This window comes from Equus quagga, chromosome 6, assembly GCF_021613505.1.
Source record: "Equus quagga isolate Etosha38 chromosome 6, UCLA_HA_Equagga_1.0, whole genome shotgun sequence".
NCBI classification, from domain to species: domain Eukaryota; kingdom Metazoa; phylum Chordata; class Mammalia; order Perissodactyla; family Equidae; genus Equus; species Equus quagga.
The window spans coordinates 20372487-20397614 of NC_060272.1; the positions used below are offsets into that span (position 1 = coordinate 20372487).

Below are 25128 nucleotides of genomic sequence, written 5' to 3' on the forward strand. Positions count from 1 at the left end.
ACCAAGAGAAATTAAAACATTTTCTCATTTTATCATTGTTATGGGAAAATGAAATCTTCAGAACAATGAAATATATAATTATATTAATCATGCAAGTCAAAACAGAAAGGTAAATATACTTCAAATATTACATTCATTAACGTGCAAGTAATTTAAAATCAGATTTTGAAAACCCATTTCAACAATATCCAACAAAGTTTATTTATTTTTTCTGAAAAATGCATCAGAAAATAGGATTTTGACGGTTGGGCAATAAAATGTGCTGATAACTGATGAGCTGTTCTTACAAAATACATGAGGCTATACTGGAGTCTACTTGAAGAAGAAAGTATTATGAATAAGTGACTTCTTTCATCTCTCTTATAGCATTTTATTTTAAAATATAAGAAATCATTCACTGATAAATTTATATGCTATGATATGGAAATAACGGAACTAGACTAAGAAAAATACGTGCCATCTTTAGAGTTTAGCAAACTTACACCTATTTTACTGAAAAGGCAACAGTTTTTCCCGTGTAAGCTCAATGTGAAAATGAGGGATAAATAAGGAACTGCTCTGGCTAAAGTAAGAATAAGCATCCTGGAGCCCTTATAGCTGTTGCTTTGCAATTACACAATCTGGAAGTCACAAGTCTACAGAACTGTAATGAAATCTTACCCCCAAAGAGCTAACAACTTCTGTGCCAAACATATGGGAAAAGGTTCTTTAGGTTTCCACTCCAGTGAACTTTTATCTTTCTCCCGTTTATTTTATCTTCCTCTGCACACAATCTCTGATGGAAGCAAATAAGTTAAAAATAGTTTACGTGCACTGTGTTATTTTAGCAAGAAACTAAGTAGTTAGACACACTGTGATGGCTGATGTTCAGCCTCATTTTTTTCTAGGGATTCTGTCTATAGCACAGATTTCCTCTGGGAATTCAATGGATGGAGAGAAATGAGGATAAGTGTAGCAGCCTTAAAATTGTCATGTCACCAAAACAATCTGCTGTATGATGTATGGAAATTTAGCACGGCTTCAGAGATTTATTTCCAGTCAACTGATAGTCCATTATGATCAACTCTAAGACACTATAGCCATTGATTGACTACTCCCAAACTACTGCTTGGGAGTAAAACATTTTTCCTTTATCGTTTTAGTGCTTTTCTTTGTATCTTAACTTTTAGTTCTCTCTTGAGAAAACTGATGTGTTGCATGGGAATAAGACAGACCATAATTCTCTGCATTTGGAGTGTTTGATAAACTACCTATTAAGAGATATTTTCTCTACTTCTAGCCTCAATGAAATAATCATTTAAAATATTAATAAGGGACTATAATCTACTCCTAAAACAAAATCCCTAATATTAATTTTTACTGACTCATAAGCTAACGTTCACATATGTCTTTGTTTTCCAAACAGAAAACTTCTAATCCCTGAGAGAACCCATCCAATGAAGAGAGTAGCTCAGTACAATAGGGTTTCATTCCTACTGAAGTAAATGAGCATACATTGTTTAACAATAAGAAGATTTAACAGTTGTTGAATGTTTACCATGTGATAGCTACTGTTCTAAATTGTTTATGTGAATAATTTATTTAGTTCTCATATATGAGGTGGGTATTATTATCAGCCACATTTTACAGATAAGGAAACTGATACAGTTAGAGCTTCATGGATGTGCCTGAATTCACATCCCTAGTAAGTAGCTAATCTTTACTGAGAACCTTGGTAGCCTGGCTCCTGAGCCTATGCTCGTAATGGCTGGGTTTTGCTGGCTCTCTGAATGAACAGCTGGAATATAATGAACAAGGGAAAGCTTAATACTTCATCAGGACACGCCCACGAAGCTCAAGTGAAGGAGTGTTGAGGAGGAGAAAAGATGATCTGAAAGGTTACACAGAAATGAAGATAATGCAGTTAATAGGCCACCAAACTTGGAGCATTTTATTCAAGAATGCATTTGCTCCCACTCTGCTTCTTGCTTCCAAGTCTGCTAAAATTCCATCCAACCTTAAAGATTTTGCAAACTATTCACACTTGTAATTATTTGTTCAGTGTTCATCTCCTCCATATCCTAATCTGCATGAGACGTGGCTCACGTCTGTCTTGTCCATCACTGTACCCCCAGTGTCTAGAACAGTGTGTGTGACAGAGGAGACACCTGGTAACATTATTTTTATTCTGCCTTACTATACTTTTGTATTTATTATGTTTTATTATAGAATTTCACACATAGATACAAATATAGAGAACAAATACCCCTGTACCCATAACACAGCTTCCATGATTATCCACATAGGAAACCTTGTTTTATATATAGTATGACCCTCTTCCCCTATTCACGGAGTTATTTTAAAGTAAATCCGGACATCATCTTATTTCATCCATAAATATTTCAGAGAAGTTACTTTAAATAATTCCTTCAAACAAATGAGATTTCCCCCTTATTTGAAGCCTGTTGGATTTTTTTGTGTCTCTCTTATTCCACAGCATCTGTTTTGCTCTGTATGCATTGTGAACATGTTTTCCACCCATTTTTAGATTCTAAGTCCCGCAACGGTGAGGACAATGTTTACTTACCTTTGTATCCAATTCAAGGTCTATTGCAGTATCTTGAACATGGAATGTAGTTTTCTGTCTTCTACCCACCACTTCCAAATACTTGCTAGCGGATGCTAAAATAGCACTCTTTCTGTTTCTGTTTCAGCTAAGAACAAGTCAATGGATGGCATTCCAAACTGAGGTGCTAGACATGAAAAGCAGAGAGCTAAAAGCTGGTTTTGAGTCCCCTGTCTTGACATCCACTTTAATTGTATGAAAGAAGTGAGGTCAAAGAAGCTACAGAAGAGAATTTCTTTGGAGAAACTTGTTGGACTGCTGTGACGTTCCGCCATTCATTCATCCTAAATGAGAGAGGCTTTGAGAGATGCTTGGAGTTTGAAGGATTGAAAGGATTGGTAGTTGATCCATGCTTAAGAAAATAGAAGGCAGGGGCCGGCCTGGTGGCGCAGCAGTTAAGTTCACACGTTCCGCTTCTTGGCGGCCCGGGTTCGCCCATTCGGATCCTGGGTGCAGACATTGCACCACTTGGCACACCATGCTGTGGTAGGCGTCCACATATAAAGTAGAGGAAGATGGGCACGGATGTTAGCTCAGGGCCAGGCTTCCTCAGCAAAAAGAGGAGGACTGGCAGTAGTTAGCTCAGGGCTAATCTTCCTCAAAAAAAAAAAAGAAAGAAAGAAAATGGAAGGCAGCCCATGCTTGTAGCAGAAGTTGCCTGCCTAGAAGCAGAGTAAAGAGTAGCGGCTGCACTGGGCATAGGCTGTACTTCCACCAAAAGCAGGAGAGAAAAGCAAAGTGTCTGTTATCTAGAGTGGACTATGCAGAAGAAAAGGACCCTACTAGAAGATCTCAGCAGAAAGAAGCCAGAAGTTTACCATCAGATGGAGAAGTATGAGGAGAGGCATTGTCTTGAGGACACAAAAACCCTAGAACATCAACTTTTAATATCCATCAAGCTAGGAAGCATTAATGAGAGAATCAAAATTATCACTCAAAAGGGGCACCCCTTTCTCTTACCCCTTCTTTCTCACTTGTGCTCCATCATCCCTCCAACTCCAAACATGGGGGAGTCAGAAACACTGGTTGGAAGACAAGAAGAATACAAGGTTGGCACATGGACCTGAAGCTGTTCACATGTAGCACCTCCCACTATAGCTGCCTCCTAGACTGAAGCGGTACCTGGGGAAGGGGTGAAACAACCACTTTAGGTGAAGTTCAGAGTTCTCAATATTAAGTTGGACTAGACCTTTTCACTACTGAATTTAGACTTTTTATGGGACTGAATGTGATTACTGAACTTAGACTGTTTGTGGGACTAATGATAATAAAAGATCCTTCAGACACTAACAGTGACCAAAAAAGTTTTGATAATTGGCCATGATTTCATTCTAGTGACAAAGTAAAAACAGCATCTGAGTGGGTTTAATGAAACAGTTTCTACTTTCACCTTTCTGAGTCTAGCTGTCTGAATGTAATGATTACATGCTTAACAAGAGACATTGACTACTAAGACAGAAAGCCAACGAAGAAAGACTAAGAAGAAATTTCTCAGTTCAGCAGATGAGATACCATGCAATAACTGCCAAATGAAGGGAGCACTTTACTTTTTCAAAAGACCAAAATGTTTGTATTGACCTGAGAAGGATGGATCTTTTCCTAGAATTTAACACCAATTAGGAATGTCAGGACTTGGAGCAAAGTTAATAAAATGTGCATCCCTTTGCAACCGTCTACTTTATTATTTTCTATAGAACCTAACTTTGGGATAGCTACTTCAGGAGCTACCATTTAAACAAAAATTATCTGCCAAGCAAATGTACTGCACTAAGGCAGAAAAATACAGCCAAGAACTCTGCAAATTTTACATTCATTCCAAACCTGATACATCAGCCATCTCTTTACTTGTCCCATTGGACCTAGCACGTGTGTTCTATGATTTGATGAACTTGAAAGTCCCTTATAATATATCTAAAACCACACATTTTATTTCTGTCACAAAAGATCAGAAGTTTCTCCCTTACTTAAGATCGTAAATTCAGACTTTTGATCTTGGGCAGGCCTTGGCACTTTTTATCCACCCCCAACCCACGTGCTTCATCTGTGATAGACATCACACCTAATATGTCTCGAATAAGAAGACATATTAATAAGAACCCAAAACACATGAGCTTCTTAGGATTCTTTAGACTCTAGTTCCACAAAAATATCTATAGAAGTGCACACAGTGAGACACGCATGATCTTAAGGTTAGGTCAGAAAAAAAAGTCAGCTTCCAGAGTCAGCCATAGGTAGAAACTTTTATGATTCATCTCCTTCTCATCTTTCAGGCACGCAATTTTGTTTTGGACCCACATATTGCCCACCAAAGTGTTATTGCCAAACCCTAAATCTCTTAATTCTCACTAATGCTTATAAAAATTCCTTTTCCTCACAGTCCTGCTATCTTTAAAAAATTACTCATAGGTGTTCAATGATATTAATCATTCTTAGCCTCTCAAATAATACAGGAACTCTGTTATATAAAAGAAATTACAGTATACAAAAAAGAAGATGTATGATATATAAATGCAAAAAGTTTTATAGGTGTCATGGTGGATTTAGAAGTTACAATAAAACACAAATGAGGGGATTCATTCCACTAAGACTCAAAACGAAAGAGGAAGTTTGGCAAAGCTGTATATACAGTTGCATGGAGAACAAAATTTAGTTGAAAATGATTCTGTTAATAGTGGGAATTTCAAGGTCTACGGTAGATCGCTATGATGAGGTCTCCTAATCACACCTTTTAAGCAATCTCCAATTCTGCACCAAGTGAGATAGGCCATAGATATAAGAACAATGATGATTATTACGAAAGTATAGTTCAACAATATTAGAAACTTGATTGAATAGGTGGAAATTGCAAGAAAAAAAAGAAATGGAAAACAGACTGGTGTTCAAGTCATGAAGAACGTTTGCACAAGCAACATAGGAAAGGCAACTCGTTGTTACATTAATGAAATTCAGAACAATCTTGAGATCTGATTGTTTTTGAAATGCAGCCCATAATGTTTGGAAACTAGGCCAGGTGTTAATGATACATAAAATACAATTGAATGCAGCAAGGTCAAGAAGAAAAAGATCAAAGATGAAGTGGCTTTCCAGATAGGTAATGGGTAAAAGAAAAAAAGGTCAAGTTAAAAATTTTAAAAAGAATTAAGGGCCGGCCCCATGGCCGAGTGGTTAAGTTTGGGGGCTCCACTTCGGTGGCCCAGGGTTTCACTGGTTCACATCCTGGGAGCAGACATGGCACCGCTCATCAGGCCATGCTGAGGCAGCATCCTACATGCACAACTAGAAGGACCTACAACTAAAATACGCAACCACGTACCGGGGGGATTGGGGAGAAAAAGCAGAGGAAAAAAAAAAGAAGAAGATTGGCAACAGTTGTTATCTCAGGTGCCAATCTTTAGAAAAAAAAAATTTTTTTAAAAATTAAAGTTAAGCCAGGAAAAATGTCATTGTCTGAATGGAAAGGATAACTGATAATAGATAAGGATAAAATCTCAGAGATTTCTAAGGTTTTATATTTTATCTGATTAAAAAAGTCAATTTTGATATGTTGAGAAGGGCAACTTATCATAAGAGTTAGACAAGAATGGATTACAAAAGAAGCATTCAGGAACGCCAGCTAAATCAAAATGAGGTAGAAATCACGTGGTTTATTATTTTACTAGGATACTTAACAGCTATTGACTGGTTTAAGAGTCGTTGTGGCAATCATAAATTTCTGGATAGTGAAGGAGAATTACTGGATTACCTGTCTATTAATCAAAAGGGAAAAGGAAGCCCTGGTAATTAAGTAGCTGTCACCCGAACTGCAATATTCAGAAAGATGAATGCAAATCATCAAACAATCAATTTGTAACCAGAGAGAACTGAGAACAGAGTAGGGACTGCCTTGACTTTCAGAGAAAAATTTTGTTTCATGATGAGGAGACAGGAGGGGTAGATAAGAGGGACTTTAAGAGACTGAGACTACATGGATTTCTGTAATACATTTTCACCTCAAATCAGAAACTGTTTGAACTATTGACCTCAGTGTTGCCGTAGAGTATATGGTATGCGTGCAGTCTTTAAAATCATTTGAATTAAAACAGATTTTGTTTTGTGATTTAAACTCTCCTTATATACTACAGATATGTGAGATTTTCATCTACAATCACAAAGGAATTCCACTTCTTTTGATGAGCACAAAGGTGGTTTCACCCAGTTTTATAGGACTGTCATAAAATTGAAGAGCTCTGTATGGTTCTCCTATTCTTCAAGGCAGCATGTCTGTGCATATAAATAATCTTATCAATCATCTCCTAAAAAAATGCCTTCAGGAGAAGAAATCAGGCCAGAATAATCACTTCCCTCTTATAATGAATGATAGATTCAAACTTGGCCACCAATTTATCCTATTGAGATGTTTGGCAAAATTTCTCTAGAATGAACTTAATGAGTATTATAACACACGATAAAAAAAGAATGTGGTACACATATCATCTCCAAATGTGGTACACATTCACTTGATATTCATTTCCTCAAAATTTGATGGGATTAACCTCAACTAACTGAAGGCCTCTCAAATGAATATCTTATATGAGGATCTTAGGGATTTCACACACAGATTACTGCTTACATTTCATGTTTTTATCAAGGAGAAAGTAGCTATTAATTCAAGATTGTAACATTCATCAAGACTTTATATTGAAGCCTCCTTAGGTAAATTCAGCAGTTCAGTATTGAACAATACTGCTTTTGCACAAGCAACATAGGAAAAGCCATTAGTTGTTACATTAATGAAATTCAGAACAATCCTGAGACCTGATTGTTTTTCAAAAGTAATCCATAACATTAGGAAGCTAAGCCAGGTGTTAAAAAAAAAAAAAGATAAATAAAATATAATTGAATACAACAAGGTCAGGAATAAAAAGAAAGATTGGAGATGAAGTGGCTTTCCAGATAGATAATGGGAAAAAGGAAAATAAAAATTGAAGTTAAAAATTATAGCCAGGAAAAATGTCAAAACTACATCACAAAATTACTATGAAAATTTGAATTGATAGAAATTAAATGCAAAAGTAGCACATTTATTTCAAAAAAGAATTGTAAAAAAGAAGAAAACAATAATGGCTAATAATTCTAATATTGCTATAACATTTTCTTTTGCTAAATGTAAAAACATGAATACAATTCAAATTAAAAAAAAAACAAAAGCCCCTCAAAGTACTTTTTAAGCATATTAGCAGTTTTCATGTAACTGTCCAGAAATATTCTGTGCAGAACCAATACCATTATTTTTTATTTATTCAAATCAGCTGGTAAAATATGTACTCTCCCATTTTTAACTATTTTTACTGAATAATTATTTGAAATTATTGCACATTAGCAGATATAAATATATATGAGTTTTAACTGCCCCATAATATTCCATTGTGAATATATCATAATCAATCAACTAGATATGATGGATATTTAGATTTTAGCGTTGACTTTGCATTGAAAAAAAAAATAGTCTTCAACTTTACATCAAGACTTGGTTGAGCCACGAATAAAATTAGAACATAAGTTACATTTTTAAAAAGTGAATGTACACCTGAGAGTTTTCTCAACATCAAATAGAAAAGAGATCCCACCCAGTCAACTTACTCTGGAGCATTAAGAGTAAAGCTTTGGGAGAATTAAATGACATAATGCTTGTGAAACCTTAGCTCATTGCTAGAAAATATCAAGGCTGAAAAATGTTCATTTTGGAAGCAGTCTAGAGATGGTGGTAAGGAGCCAAAGTGTGTGAGGTTTTTCTGCTGTCCTGGAGAACCCAGGGCAGTGGTATTAGTTTGGGGATCAAAAGATAGGGATGAAACAGAAGAAATATCCTCAAGGAAGGGAAAATATCAGGTAAGGTGAGGAGGTAGAAGGATAGTTGGAGAAAAGATTAGGGCAAAGTGGAAGTCATTCAACAGGAGCACAGAATTGCTCAGTGCACTTGCAAGTGGCTGACAGGCAAGGGGCTGAGCGGTACAGGAGACATGAGCTGGAAGCAAATTCGAATAATGAGAATCACTCACTTTCTCAGAAATGTGGACATTTTCCATAGAGGATTCTTGCTAAAGATGAGCTTTCTTTATTCATAAACCATGAATAAGGTCTTAAAAAATATATTACGTAGAAGAAAATATGTTCTTTGAGTTGAAAACACTATTCTCTAAAAAGTTTTCCCAAATCATTGATTTCTCCAACACTATTTCCTATTACACAAGCCCCAGACCAAATAGAGGAACGGGACAAATTGAAACTAAGGTTCTTGCAGGTCTAGAAGCAACTGATATAATATAATGGAATATAACATATTAAATACATTTATATTATATACTAACTCTTTTATTAATTGCCACGTGATTCTCATTAGTCCTTAAAGAAACATCAATAATAAGCAGAAAGTTCAATTCCAGTTTGAACAATATGAAAAGAGGAAGTATGTCAAAGTAGAATTTAATTACTAGATTTAAGTGGCAGAAATCTTATTGACATGAATACTAAAAAAACTCAAAGTACTATGCATACTATGACTGTTCTCAATAAGGGCTAAAAAGATATATTCAGAAAACACATTCCAACATTCAAGGAGCATAATGAAAAGAGAGCATTAGCCACGTCAGCCAAATGTTTTATTTAAATTTAATTACCATTCCCGTCTTCAATCACTTTTTTAGGTGAATTCTAAGAATCTCTGTGAGATATTTAGATTTTAACTACAAAATAATCATTTGATATATCAGGAATGTAACCATTAACTATAATGAATATGATCACCCAGAAATATGTAAACTGTTTTTATGATATAAATGTATATTAAAATTAATTATTGTATATGTTTATCATAGTAAATGTAATTGCTAAATGACATTTTAAATGGATTCATCACTCTGTAGTAACTAAACCACTTATCTACATGTGGAATAGAGGTGTTTGTAAGTCAGAAAGCTTAACTCTCTATCTTTCTTGTTGCAGTTTGCTCAAAATAAAATACATTAAAACATTCAAATCCAAATACAACAGAAGCCTACATTCTATAATAATCACCAGCACTGGAAAATCAAAGGACTAATTGCAACCAATTATATTGACCACCATTATATATTACAGATGGAGAATTTCAGACTCTCTCAAGCTCAGGAGATTACTTGAGAGTACAAGCAGTTATAGGAAGCAAAGGAGAAGACACAAAGAAATTCTAGGAAGTTAGGGGAAGAAAAGGTGAAAGTTAAATTTCACTCCTGATTTTGAAAATAATTGATAACATACAATAAACAATGCCTTAAACAGACATACACAAAAGTGCCCCCACTCTTACATAGATACATACACACACACACACTCTCACGGAGACAACTGTTAGGATGGACATGCTAACACTGCTGAGATACAAATCCATATATCAGTGAATCTTTGCATAGGTATTCACATTTCACCAAATTTCCTCACTTTCTAATACTTGTAAAGTCAAAATAAGATATTTGATAAACAAGACAGATTTGATAGAAGGTAAGTCATACTTGATTGAAAAAATGGGATTGTTGGGTATGTCATAGATAGGTAAAAAAGAACAGAGAACTTTCACAACACCACAGAATGCCATCATATTTTTTAAATGTCAAAAAGGATCAAATTTATTTTTAACAAACTAAAGAGAAGGAATTAATGTATACTCTAACTTGTGTGGTAAAGTTAAAACGGAAGTAATCCATTCGTGATCTGGAAAAAGAACGCAAGGATAAAGAAGCCATTATGCTCTCACAGACCCCTACACATAAAATACCTTTTTACTATATCTTCTCCATTCCAGCAGGGCAGTCCATCAGCAGCGGCCAATTCATTCACACAAAGCTGATCAGCCAGGCCCCCATAGAATGTCCTGTACAGTCGAAGGCTGTTGATAAATTCCCTGAATGGAAAAACAAAGAAAACAATTAAAATAAAAAGTCCATAACGTATGCTGATATAAATAGCATAATTTGTTACGCATAATCTGTAGACGGCAACTTCTTAATACTTTTCTAACCATCAACATAAAAACTACATTTTTGGAAAAAAAGCTAGTATTCAAGTTCATTCTTTCGAATAAAAATTTTCGCTGAATATGAATCCTATATAACTCCAGATTTAAAAAGTTGTGAACAGTATACACACACACTCACAACTTCATTTAGCTTCCTTAAAAGCCCTCACTAGTTGCTGGCATCTAAACCACAGTGATACTAACCACTTTCTTTTTCATACAAAAATGTCAGAGTCTTATAACAAGCTAATTGATTGCTTGCTGATTAAAAGTTTAGTAGACTTGGTTGATTTTCCTATCTGGCTCTTCTCTTTGGTGCCTAAGAACATAAAGTAACATGTCTTCACTAAATATGAAAAACCCAGATATGCAACACATTTCAAAAGCATGAAAATAAAAGTTATTGGAAGAAATAATATTTAATATATTAAGTAAAGTTTTTTCTTTTACCACTTCCCCTTCAATTATGGAAAGGGAAAATTCAATAGAAAAGTTTGTTTTTAATTTAGAAAACCAAGACTTTTGAGTTTTAAAGCTAAGTCTTTGAGGTCCCAAGAACTTGAGATTTAGCATTTCAAAAGACCAAGTCCTAAAGACTTTAGTGCTGCATTTTTTTACGTAGATAACTGTTTTGGAAAAGAAATGAAAAGCCACTAGCCTGATACAGAAGAGATGTTCTCTGGACTAGGAGGCAGGGACAGGAGAAGGAAATACTGGAAGGAAAGCAAACTTCAGAAATTCATGGGATTAATAGTTAAAATGCACCAGTTATAAAATTGCATCTCCCATTGATACTTTAAAAATAATTTATTAAAAAATGAGATTAATGAGGAGGGGTGGCTCTGAACTATAGCTGGAATAACAAAATTTAAAAAATTAAATCTGATTTTGATAGCACTTGATGCAGGCTCAGTGAGCCGAGGAGTCAAAAGAAAGATTTCTTGGACTCTCAAGGTCTGTCAGTAGTGCTTTTTTATTTAGAGAATAGTATGGAGTAGCATGGGGACAGGACCCATGGGCAGTAAAGAGCTGCTGCAAACATGGGTTGAGGGTAGGATTAAATTTAAGGCATAGGTATGTGAGTTATCTCTTTACAAGACAAAGGGAAGAATATGTAAAAAAGTTGTTAAAATGGTATCAGTGCAGGTGGGGTCTGGTTATTGGGTGGTCCTATAACTTTAGATAAGAATCAGATCGGATTAAGTCAGGATGTCCTATGCTTCCCCATTAAGAGTTTCTAGAGATAAGGTCATCCTCCCTTCCTCCTGTTGCAGAGAGGGAGACACCCCCACAGATGGAGACTTCCTTCACAAATGCAAATGTCTCTCATCAAAGGGCGAGCAAATTCCATTCCTCAGAGCCTCCTTCCCATCTGCAGTTTTTAAAAGTAACCAGCCCAAAATAATCCTCATCAGCACTGATACTCAATTGTAGTAATTTGTGTGTGTGAGGAAGATTGGCCCTGAGCTAACATCTGCTGCCAATCCTCCCCCCAACCCCCTCGCCTGAGGAAGACTGTTGCTGATCCAACATCTGTGCCAATCTTCCTCTACTCTGCCTGTGGGACACTGTCATGGCGTGGCTTGATGAGTGTTGTGTAGGTCTGAGCCCAGGATCCAAACCCATGAACCCCAGGCTGCTGAAGCAGAGTGTGCAAACTCAACCACTGTGTCACCTGGTCAGCCCCTCAACTGTATTAATTTTATAATTCTCTCTCTTACGTGTTTTCAAAGAACTATTTGTAGAAATTGCTGGAGTTGTAAATAACCACTAATCTGTCAGAAGGATAAATGTAATTTTCAAATATGTAACATCTGAAACCATAGAGGAGATCAAAAGTTCCCACGGCAAGTGTTGGTGAGTATTTAATCAAATTTTTAGCAAAGTTTCACCAGACCAGTGATAATGAAATCACTGCAGGAAGCCTAAATCTGATTCACCTCTAACTTAGGCTCAATAAAAAATAAAGCATGCTTTACTTTCTTGCTAGCACAGTGACTACTTATTTATACTTTAAGTCAGTTTCCTCTACTAGGAAATAAGTCCCTCCCTGATGGCTATATCCCTACTAACTGGAATGCATGAACAAATACCAATTCTCATGTTACAGCTACTAAAACATAACTGATGAAGCTGACTGGTTCTTGCCTAGAGAGGTGGGGCTTAATAAACAGAAAGCTGAGTGACTCCTGTCCTGAATTCTACTCCCTGTAAATGACCACTTGTTTGGAATCAAAGAATCTTCTAGAATGAAGGGACCTGGCACAAATGGCTAGAATGTTGAGACCTCCAAATTGACGCTGTAAAACTGGATAGATTTTTTTGATGGGCCCCCGCCTCCTACTCTAACCTTGGAGAATGATGCCCTCATTTCATTTCTCCCTTCACAACTCATAGATCATAACACGGAAAGCTTTACATCTTTCTTTTCCAATCCCCTTTCCCAGTGCTCCTGCCATTGCCTTTGCTCAACCTTATCACCTCTCTCTGGAAATATTGCTCTAGGATGACACACCTCCGCTTTCTTTTCTTAACAATCACCTTCCATCCTCCATGAGAGCCACCTTTTAAAATTCAAATCTGATAATATCCACAGGTTATGTCACTCACTTATTTAAAGCCATCAATGGCTCTCTATTCTCTACAGCATGAGATCTGAACTTCTTGGAAAGGCATATAAGGCACTCTCTCAGCCCAATTTCAGCAGCAACCCAAACCACACTTTGGGCTCCACAAAAGTGAGATATTTGCTATTTCCCAATATACTTCCATGCTTTTGCATGCATCCTCTCTGAAAGGATTGTATCCTAGAAGATTTCCACTCATTCTATGAACCAGCAGCTATCGCTTCTTCATCACAAAGAACTAAACACCACTGAGTACCAAGCTCTGTGTTGGCACCAGGGATTCACAGCTCAACAAGACAATCCCCACCTTCTAAGAATACACATTCTGGTGAAAATCCACAATACTAATACAATGTTAACAGTACCATTTTGAGGACAGAGAAGGAATCAGGAAATATTTACAAAACAAGATAACAATTCAGTGTTCCATGCAAAAAAAACCAAACAAGCAAGCAAGCAATAATAACAACAAAAAACCAGAATAAGCAAAGATAAAGAGGAAAGAGAATATTGTGTGTTCAAAGATTCATATGCAGTTTAGTTTAGCTTGTGGGGAGCATGCTTATGGGAATGATGGTTAAAAGGTAGGAAGAGGCCTGATTATAATCACCCTTACTGATCATGATAAGATGTTTCAGTTTTCTTCAGAAGGCAGTGGGAGCCATTAGACGTTTTCCAGCAAGCAAGTGATGTCATCATCACATAGGTATTGTGGAAATAGACAGAAGGCAGTGAAGTCACTTAGGAGGCTACACCCAAGATTCAGGGAGAGAAAATATAAGGATGTGAAAAGAAAAAACCTGCCGGTGAGCATCACAAAAAGTGATAGATTTGAAAGACACTGGGAAGGTGGAATTGACAGGTAAAGCAAAAGTTTTAGGAAAACTTCTAATTGTCTTTTTTTTTCCTCTGAGGTGACTGAGGGGATGATTGCATTATTCACTGAGTTAAGAAATAAAGGAAGGGAAATACCATCTTCTCACCGTCCCACACTATACTTAGGATTGCCCTTACCCTGCTCAATATTGTCATCTTTCCAAGGCACATATCACTTTCTATTCTAGCATACAATGTGCTTATTTATTATGTTTAATTGTTTCTGATCTATCTCTCACTCTAGAATAAAAGATTCAGGCAGGCAGGGATTATTTTGGTTTATTTTGTTCACCACTATAGATCTTAAAGCAGTGGTGAAGGCATATAGCAGATTCAATAAATAGTTATCAGATTAATTAAATGAATAAAACTAATTAATTAATAATTAATTCCATTCTCAACATGTTCAGTTTGAGATTTCTCTGAAACATACAGAAAGGGAAATCAAGTAGAACACTACTTTCAAACTTAATATGTGTAACATCATCTGGGGATCTTGCCAAGATGCAGATTTGGATTCACTGGTTCTGGGGTAGGGCCCAAGATTCTACATTTCAAAGAAGCACTCAGATGATGCTGAAGCTACTGGTACAAGAGCCATAAATACCTTGGGAGTTTGCTTTGGATATGTAACCTTGGAATCAGTGGACTGGACACGTGATGTCAGATTCATCATCTACAGAAGTGGTGACTGGCGTCATGAATATGGATGAAATCTCTCAGGCAAATAATATGACCTAAGAAAATCCAAAGGGACTCAGAAGCAGAAAGAGCAAAGAAAGAAAAACTTCAAAGTTAAGTGCTACAAATACTAAAGAATCAGGGAATTTGAAGTTAGAGAGATTCTCTACAGTATAAAACGCCATTATGAGAGGTTAACGAAAATACTGAAAATGTCCTTTATGTAGTGACCATAATTATTATGGACTGAATTGTGTCACCTAAAATTCATATGTTGAAACCTATCCCTCGATATAACGTATTTGGAGATGGGGCCTCTAAAGAGGTAATTAGGCTCAAATGAGGTCATATTGGTAGGTTCCAATCCAATTTAACTGGTGTCCTAATAAGAAAAGGAAAAGATGCTAGGGCTGCATATACACAGAGAAGAGACCGTGTCAGGTCCAGGGAGAAGGTGGCCATCTGCAACTCAAGGAGAGAAACGAAACCTGCCAACACCTTGATCTGGAACGTCTAGCCACCAGAACTGCAAGAAAACTGATTTCTGTTATTTAAGCCACCCGTCTGTGGTATTTTGCTGCGGCAGCCCCAGCCACCTAATACAACAAGTAAAGCATTTGAAACAGAGTAACAGACTTCAGATTTGCAGTATCTTGAGTATTAAAAAGATGGTGAGAAACCAGAAGTGGAGAATCCCCAAAAGGAAAATTAAGGTAGTTTTGTTTGTGCGTATATTTGTTTGAACACAGGAGAGATTTGCAAATATTTGTGTCTGAAAGGGAAAGAGATAACAAGGGCATGTTGTCATTAGCTTGTTCCCAAGTATCCCAATTCTCTACCTCCTGGGCACAAAGCCCCTTTGAGTTAGCTTTGGTATGTGCCTTGCTCTGGACTCTAGTAAATGTATGCAGAAGTGCTCTATGTTCCCTCCAGGCTTAAACTTTAAGAACCAAAGAGGTTTTGCCAGCTTCTGTTTCCCTCTCCCCTGATGACAGGCAGTGTTTCACATGGAGGCTGCTCTGTGGTTCTGAGGCTTAAAGCCAGGGCAACTTGAGCAGTGCCCCCCGCTGGCCTGAAATGGGCATAGATGGTAAACAAAAGTACAATTTTTTTGGTCCTAAACTAACAGTAGTTGGGGTTGTTTGCTACCATATCATAATTTAGTCTTTCTTAATTGATACAAAGATAGGAAAAGCAAATTAACAACGGATGGATCACAAATTCTGGAAAGAAGAGAGAGGAAGGATTACTGAAAACAGAGTGGTTAGCTTTGGAGAAACTTCTCTGAGACTAAATAATGGAAGAAATTTCATGTGAATGTTCAGACAATGTTTGGTTTGTGAAGATAGAAATTTGGGGGGAGATCCTACTTTGGAACTCTGTATTCTGTGTTTACAGTTTTTAGGTCACAGGAGTTAAGAGTAGTGTTGCCAAAAGTGGTTGCATTGAAGGTTCAGGGGATTTATGTTGGATATAGAAAAAAAATAATTGAACTCGTGGGAAATGAAGGGGTTAAAGCACTAGTAGCCATGGTGAGGTCAAAAAGATTTATCTACTGCCACGGAGCCAATTAATGTCAGTCCTACTACAAGAATCCATACTTCGGTTCCCAGCTTGGTGCTCAGCCTACTACATACCATGCCTCCTTTCCAGTTATACATGAAACGTCTTAATGAATAAAATATTGTATTCTACAGGAGGTTCAAAATTTAAGTTCCTGGGAGGGTGACTATATCTATACAATTATTTTTCTGTAGTTATGAGAATATTTTCAGCTCCTAATATTAGGAGCATAATAAATGCAAGGAGATGTTAGAGGTTCCAGTTAATTATCCTTGAGGGGCTGTGTTTCATATGTTGGTTGAACATCTTGGTCCTGAGACATCTCTAGAATACAGAAATCAAATATAATTATTAAGAATAAAAGTTTGAAAATATTTTTTAAAAACAAGAAAACATTCTTTGTCAGAAGATTTAGTCAAGGCCTATATGTCAGAGCCATATAAAAATTTATAATTTCTCATTTGGGCTTGCAACAATCTAACAAATGATATCCTTGCCTCTCCACCTACTTCACTCTCACAACCTTCTCCCCGTCCTTCAAAACCCCGCTTCAGCCTCAGTTCCTCTAACTCCTTGCCTGACCAACCTGTGCAGCTTTGTGGGTTCATCCTTGTTTCTCATACAGCACTCGTCAGCTCCGTTTTATAGCCCTGCTATAGGGCATCATAATCCCTCTGTGACTGGGTCTCTCTGATTAGAGGGTGTATTCTCTAAAGAGCCGGGGCTTCCTTATAACGCCAGGGTTTGGATCACAGTTTGGTACCCAACAAGCACTCAGCAAACTCTTGTTGAATTGGCCCCAGATATGGTGATAGTTTTTAACAGCTTCCAGAATTATAAGTTGCTATAAGAAATTCATTTTTTAAAATGATAATGATAATCGAAGTCTTCAAACAGCAAAGTTGCCTTGGGAAACTTTAAATTAGGGGATCCATTCTTAGACTGTGGAGAAATATCAGAGAGACCCTCCTGGTGTGTTGCATTAAAAACTGGAAGAAATCTAAAGGGCAGAACTGCAAGCTGTGCCAGACTCTACGAAACAGGCTCAAGATAGCTTCCATATATATGTGATGCTGAAATTAATATGAAGAGACACATTAATATTTAGTCATACTGCTATAAAGATAGATATCATAATTAATACACCACAGATATACTGTGTTATAAAAACAGAGTTAGAAAGAGTCTTAGATATCATCTGTTCCAGCAGCTCTCTGTCCTAACTGCACTTTATCACCACCAAGGAAACATTTAAATTGTATGCCTACATTTCTCCCTCTGAAAGTCAGATTTATTGGTCTGGAGTAGGACCCAAGCATCTGGGCTTTGCTGAAAGCCTCTTACAGGATCCTAATGTGCAGCCAGAGTTGAAACCAGTGATTTCGTCCAACCCTCTTCTTTTATAACTAAGGAAAGTGAAAACAGAGAAGTGAAGGGACTTCTGAAAAGTGACCAAGTTAGTTATTTAGTCAATGCAGACCTTGACATCTTTATTTAAGTAAGTAATTTTAAAATGCCATCGCTGAGTAATGTCAGGCTGATACTGCATATTTGATAAATCAAAGTTGAATGAATATATAAAGGATATTTCCATCTGTTTTTTTAGATTTTTACATAAAGTATCACATTTTTAACAGAACACACTTCCTGGTAGATTGTTAGACTAGAAAACACTTCCTCCTGCCAAAATCTGCATTTAGAATGCAATGTGTTTAGACAGGATTTATCAATATATTTCTTTGAATCCGAAAGGTCTGGGGGAAAGCAGGGAGTGGGGTAAATTCTGATCACTGGCTAATGAACAGCTTTGTACACTGTGCTAGCAGAGGAAAGAGGAAAAATGCTGTAGCACAATTGCTCATTCACAGCTCGCAGCCTTGTTTATCTTGAGCTTACTGAAGGCGAGGGAGAAACATGGACCAGCATAGTTATAGCTTCATTGCTTGCCATGCCCTGGAGGCCAGCAGTGCCAGAAAGATCTCCTGATGTGTCATGTGGTAAAAAAAATATGAAAGGAAACGCAATTCATCCTGAAGTTATCGTTTCTGGTTTGGTTGGCATAGGAATGCCCAGTTACCACTGTAAAATTGAGTGACTTTCTGATTGGCTGTACCATCATAATTGACTTTAACATTTTTAATGATAAAAGCAACATATCTTTTTGTGACTAGTAAAATAGTTAAAAGGCACATGAAGAGTAAGTTAATATCTGTCCCTCCATAGTGTTTCCCTCCCTCCCTCCTGAGGTAACCAACGCTAACAGCCTGGTGTGCTTTCTTCAGCTCCCTCTATGTGCACACTAACAAGAAACCCAAAACAGACAGACAGACAGGCAGATAGATAGAGATAAAGAAAGACATAGAGATGAACGGTTTTACAAAACTGGGACCAAGCTATACACATACGTGCAATTGGCTTTTCTCATTTGACAATATATCATGAACACTGTTCAGGTTAATAAATGTAAGTCTTACTTATTTTTATATAGCTGTATAATATTCCATAACCTGGATATAGCAATACTAGCATACTCTATCAAAATATTCAACAAAGCTAATTTACATTTTAATTTATAAGGCCAACACGTTCCTCATATGTATGGTTTGAAAGGTGGCAACCATGTGTTGCAAACTTTGCTGATCTTCTAAGGAGCTGTTTTCACTTAAGCATATGGCTCTAATCTACTTTAGATTTTGCATTTCATTTCATTAGATGTTGCTGGAAAGAGAGCTATGTTCAAAAGGCATACCTCTCAATCTTATGTCTTCATCTAGTGGGAATTTGTTTCAATTTTAAAACGTTTATAAACTGTCACATATTGCACTTCCTCTTTTCTTTTCCATTGAACACAATATAAAAGAGATTCTTTCTAATTTTGACCAAAGCTAATTATCTGGAAAAGTAATGGAGAAGAATATTATTTTCAAATGGAACTTTTCTCTGTGGAATGTTTCAGACCACACGTTTCTTTATTTAATGACATGTATTGATTTTCTTTTTTTACCTCTAAAGTCAGTCCACACATAATACAGAACCCAAATTAAAAGCAGTGCCTCACACACTGTTTGAAAATATCTGTAGAACAAAGGTCAAATGTGCAGTTTGCTAGTTAATGGCCTGAGGCAAAGCTAAGGTTAATGTGGCACTAATGAGCAGGCTCAACCCCGTAGAGATGTCTGACCACAGTTGTCAAACAGTAGACATTTAAAATGTCAGTCTCCTGCTCAGCCAAGGAAATATATAATTACATGTTTCTAGATAAGAATTATTTTCTCTTGCTATTCTGAATCTATATTTAATCATTTTACTTTATTCTCAACTAAGACATTCTATTTGATAAAAGATTTTTATATATCTTTAGAATAGAAAAAATATTTAGATGTCTATTCTGCACCAATAACAGTTCATGTTGTAAATGCTTGAAAATAATTAAATTTATACAGTTAGCTTGGCTATAGGAAGAATTAAAATCTGTTTCTTGGCCTCTTTCTATAGACTGCAATACGTGGAGAGATGGGAGGAGAGGTGGATATAACACTAAGAGGCAATGTGATAAATGGCACCAAAGAAATTTATCACAAATGTAAATGTGTTCCAAGCACACTGCACTCATTTGGGATTAAAGAGAAAAAAACTATTTTTTTTAAAAAAAGTAACTCATAAGGTCTGCTTTCTGAACCCCACCTGAACCCACTGCTCGTTATAGAACGTGCAGTGACCTAAGCGTTGGCACCATTCTCAAAGAGAAGGATTTGTTTTTTTCCTAACTAAATGATTCCAGGTTCTTTCCTCCTCGTAGGAAGTCTTCTTGTTCATGTGACATGACTTCCCTTCCTTGGAAGATTTACTGTGCTTTCTCAACAAAGCTGAAGGGGTTAAGATGGGTGGCAGGTTGGGAAGCACCAGCAAAAGCAATGGGAAGGAGAAATGGAAAGAAGCACTGGAAACATGCTAATATCCTTAGATTCCCTTTGCAGAGGATTCTTTTCGACAGGCGTAGCACTTTTAACAGTCTCTGGTGGTGGTTTTATATTAGCCCTGAGCTGGATGTTCATAGCTATCTATACAATTAGAATAGATGCCCCTATTGCTCACTTTTTAATAAGCTTCCAAACTCAACACATTATCATTTATGTCCCAGCAAAAATCACCCTTTCTGAAAGCATCCTCCTCCAAAAAACAGTGATTTAAACCTGATGTCAACACTAGGTTTTCAAAACTAGCTCTCATCTCATTTTTCCACATTGTAAAAGTGTACCTTAAAAAGCACTGACTCTGTTCTCCATTAAAAAGAACTTTAAACAAAGACTTTAACTCATTTATAAAAATAAACACAGGACCAAGTGTCCAAAATTTAGACGTCATATAGTATTAAGGAAATTGAGCATCCATCCCAAAAGACATGTGATACAATTTCTCCTAACTCATAACTTTTTGTTCATTTTAATAAAAGATATGCAATTATTTGTTCAGTTTTACTAGTTTCAGGAAGCATGCTATTGGTTTTCCAATAGAAAAGACTGTCTAGGACATGACTGGGTCAAGACCAACAAGAAGGTTTAGCCAAATGGAATATTTGCAAATCTAATGATTCTATTATAGGTCATTCACACAAAGAAACGTAATACCTAGATTTTTGAGATTCAGCATTTTAGGTCAAATCTTGAATGTTACCATTGCAGTAAGATATTTTCTGTGGTTGCTAAAATTTTAACTATAAACTCCATGACTTAGAAGACAAGAAAACATACTCTGAACAGTATTTTCCTCTCTCAGCGTTAGCAGAACATTAGGCTTCTCCTCCTCATTCCTTGTTTTCTTTTTTTCATTTTATGGTTTCAATCAGACATTCCTGGTTACCTCCACCCATGAACTTATCTGCCTGATGGACAATATATGCCTGGTACAAATTGTTCTCACTTGCATTTTCAGTTACTGTATACCTCTCAGTGCAAATACTCTGCTCCTAGACTCTAATATAAAGATGGGTTTTAAGGTCAAGAAGTCTATAAGTAGAAGGGTTCAGAGAAAATGAGGTAGTTTAGTTTTCAATGTTATTCCTCTTATTCTAGTAATTCTCATTTTGGGGAAAAAATTGCTTTTAAATGTTACATGTAGCCCAGGTATTATTGTATTCCCAATTTCTGATAGTGGCACAGAATATTGCTGACCAGGGTTGAACGATGTATAATCACCTTTACTGAATTATAACATCTAAAATATTGTCAATGTGATAGGAATTAAAATAATACATCCTTCCATTATGATTATTCATATATCTCTTTGTTTATATAAAGCTTAGCTTACATTGAAAATACAATGAAGATTATAAATCCTTTGGATTTACTCAATTCGCAGGACCCCAAAGTTGCAGTGTTCCATGTTTAACAAGATTCCTTAGACCTATTGATCTTCAAAATCACCAAACAGAATGAATCATACTTTTCAGAAGGAAACTTGATCTGAATGTCTATAACTCTATGAATATGGGTCTGACAGAATAAGCAACCTGAAACCACCTTCAAACTTTCATCAGATGCACTTCCAGACAAAAGATTCCACACATGATTCTAGAGATCATGGTGTGCCCCAGAAATGGTTGATATAAATTTGTGTTTTCGAGTAAAGAATGGAAAAAAAAAAAACCAGTGCTTCTATCAAATGATATAATCCACTCTAGAAACACATTTCTTCTGTTTTGAGGACACTTATGGAGGAGTTGGCAGCTTTATGATTTCCATTCAACTTGCAACTGGATAAACATATGAATATCTCTTGGTGTTGCCTGCTCCCTATTTTTCCCTATTATCTGTATGCATCATTTAGATACTTCAAATGCCATTGGCAGATTTAAAATGTTGGAAATGTTCTTTGCCATGCAAAACCAAGTGGAAGAAAGTGCTTGGTACTCTTGCTGTAGATGGAGAACTCACAATGCTTCTAAATACAATTAATTTTGCCACATGAGTAAAAGAAATGAGCCTCATTCACTATGCTGATTTAGGCCCCATAGATTCAGCTAAAAATTCTGAAAAAGTTTTTATGCATACCTATAAAAATCATCAATTTCAATATGATGAATTTAAATCTTCCTCACCTCTTAAAAAGATTGAGTTAAAAAAATGGGAACTGAATTTGAGGTTCTTTTCAACTCTGCAGATATTCATTGACTTTCCAAAAGAAAAAGGATAGAAGATTCACTTTTCGTGAGGGGAAAAAAAGAAAGAAAGAAAACATACTCCCAGGTGTATTAGGGAGAATTTCACTCACAGTTTGGTTTTCTTGGTGGGGGAGTATTTTGAGCCGTATAAATGAGATAACCCTACAGTCAAGATTATAAACACTATTGAAAACCTTCTAACTCATCAAGTAAAGCTGTTACTGGGAAATAGAAGATTTTTGGAGAACCAGTTTGAAAAGTGTCCAATTTAAAGGTCACTCTTCCCATGGCTGAGAAATATATATATATATTTATTCTTTCTGAAGTGAGAGAACGTTGGGGAGATTTATTTCTATTCACATTAACTTAAATTTGACAGTCTCAATATTACAAATGCTGCAAATTAACCTGAGGATCAAAACATTATGGACCATCAATGTAATCTGAAGAGTTTACAGTAAATTTCATGCTTCCTGATACAAACCTATCCTCCTCCAAGCAAGCAAGCTATGAGAGTTCTAATTACAGTCAGTGACAGCTACACAAGTTTGCTTTCTATAATTTTCAATAATTGTTACCATCAAAACAAAAAACGAGCAACTGTTGGATACCAAACATGTGCACATAGCCACATCTAAGACCCATCACAATTTCAACTTGCAGTTTATACCGAGTACTTGAAGCTATCTCTCCTTTCAGCACAAATACTGTTGAATATTAGCTGAATTTTCCATTATTTGGATTTAGTTTCAGATATTTCATGAAATGGTCATCAATTTTTCCATGAACATCTGAAAAGAGCAAACCCAGTTTAACCACTTTATTTTTAATATTAATTTTAGATGAAGCAAATTGCTTTTCAATGCAACAACATTTTTCATGTATTTGTTTACGAACTTTCTTTTTCAGGGAAGTTTTGTCAGATTCTCGGTGAGATACATGACCCCCAAAGGTCAAGCACCACTAGCCTAAACTTTTGCCATATGTTTGCTCTGCCTTCTGGCATTCCTTCTTCCTGTGTGCCTGGTTTTTGACCCCCTGGGGTCCTGCTCTTCATTATTCATGTAGATCTTGACGCTGGCCTGCCTTGTAGCTCATGTTTCCTCAATCCTGCTCTGGCCTGGCTTCTGGCCCGGCCTCTGGCCCCCTATCCAAAGCCTTGCCTTGGCCTGCCCCACCCCCAGTGCCCTCACTACCACCACTCACTGAGCACTGTTTTAAATTAAACAGAAATGTTCTCATTGAAAGGAACATGACCTTTATTTTAGTAAATTAAACTTACAGGTAATAAATAATAATGGCACCTCAAAGAAGCACTAACTTCCTTTTAGGAAATAGATTGGAAATTGCTTTCTCCAGTACCATAAACGATATTAAATTTTCCTCAAAGAGTTGACTTTTTCCTGACCTATGGATATTTTCATTCACTGAGTATGTGTATACACAATTCATCATTAAGCTCAGGATATCAAGACTGATTCACCCATATAAACAAAAACATATACCCAAACACACACATCAAGAGATCAAGAATATTGTGCTAAATAAGATTTAACTATGTAGCTATAAATTAATGTATTTTAAGCTAACTGATCCTATTTAATATGAACCTATTCCAGCTATCTTGGAAATAATCCTAAATAATATTGTGTTCTTCATTCAGCATATGTTGAAAATTTTTACTATGTTTCATTAACTATTTTTAACCACTTCACTGTGTTCTTTTGTCATGTAGAGGGTAACAATTAACTTGCTTTCATAGACAGTCACATCCTGAATGAGAATCATGCCTTGACTCATTCCCCTACCTAAACTGTGCCATTTCAAGTGTGCTCCTGGGTTCCCATTCTCAAAAAATAAAATTTCTAATGTTCCAAGTGGCCAAATTCTCACGCAAGTCAAGATTTAATAATCATATTAGAATAAAATGGAACTGCCTGATGATACAATATTCCAATTAAGTTCTAAAGAGAAAATTGAGAGAAACAGAAAACTCAATTTAAATTATATTGTTTCAAACATTAAAAATCCATTATTTCTAAAAATTCTACTTCCTCACCTTCACATCAAAATCATCTCTGTCATTAAAAATATTTTACTAAGCAACTAAGACAGTCTTCATTACCCCAATACACACCTATGCATGCAGCCAATCCCCTTAATTGCCGTATTCTTAAATGAGAGTCTTGGCTAATTGGAATGCTTGCCGGAGAACAGATGGGGCACTGGTGTTGAGACTCTGTCTTAATTTATTGTCCTGGGGTTTTCCTAATTACCCACTTAATTGGCACAGCCACACTACTTTGAAATAATAATGTACAACTAATTATCACCGATTTAAGCTTGCTAATAGCTTATTCTTACCAGCTAACTTCAAGAAATCAAGCAGAGAGCAGGAACTGCCACAGGGAAATCACTCTGCCTGGGCTGGTTTAGACAGCTAGATGAGTGCAATGTCCTTTACAGCTGTGCCAATTTGGTTTCCACCCAGAAAAGGCTACATAGTGATGCTTCGCTAGACGTTTAAAGGAGCAGAAGCTCTTCCTTGCCTTCCTTAACTTTTGGAGACCTTCGTAACTGGTACATA

General features: G+C 36.3%; 1 protein-coding gene across 1 annotated transcript in view; it reads right to left on the reverse strand.

Moving 5' to 3' along the window:
* Positions 1 to 25128, reverse strand: part of GPC5 (glypican 5) — a 693690-nt gene that overhangs the window by 395478 nt on the left and 273084 nt on the right. Inside the window, exon 5 of the mRNA XM_046664799.1 lies at positions 10395 to 10520. Coding sequence (XP_046520755.1) covers positions 10395 to 10520 — 126 coding nt within the window. The remainder of the gene's footprint in view (positions 1 to 10394; positions 10521 to 25128) is intronic.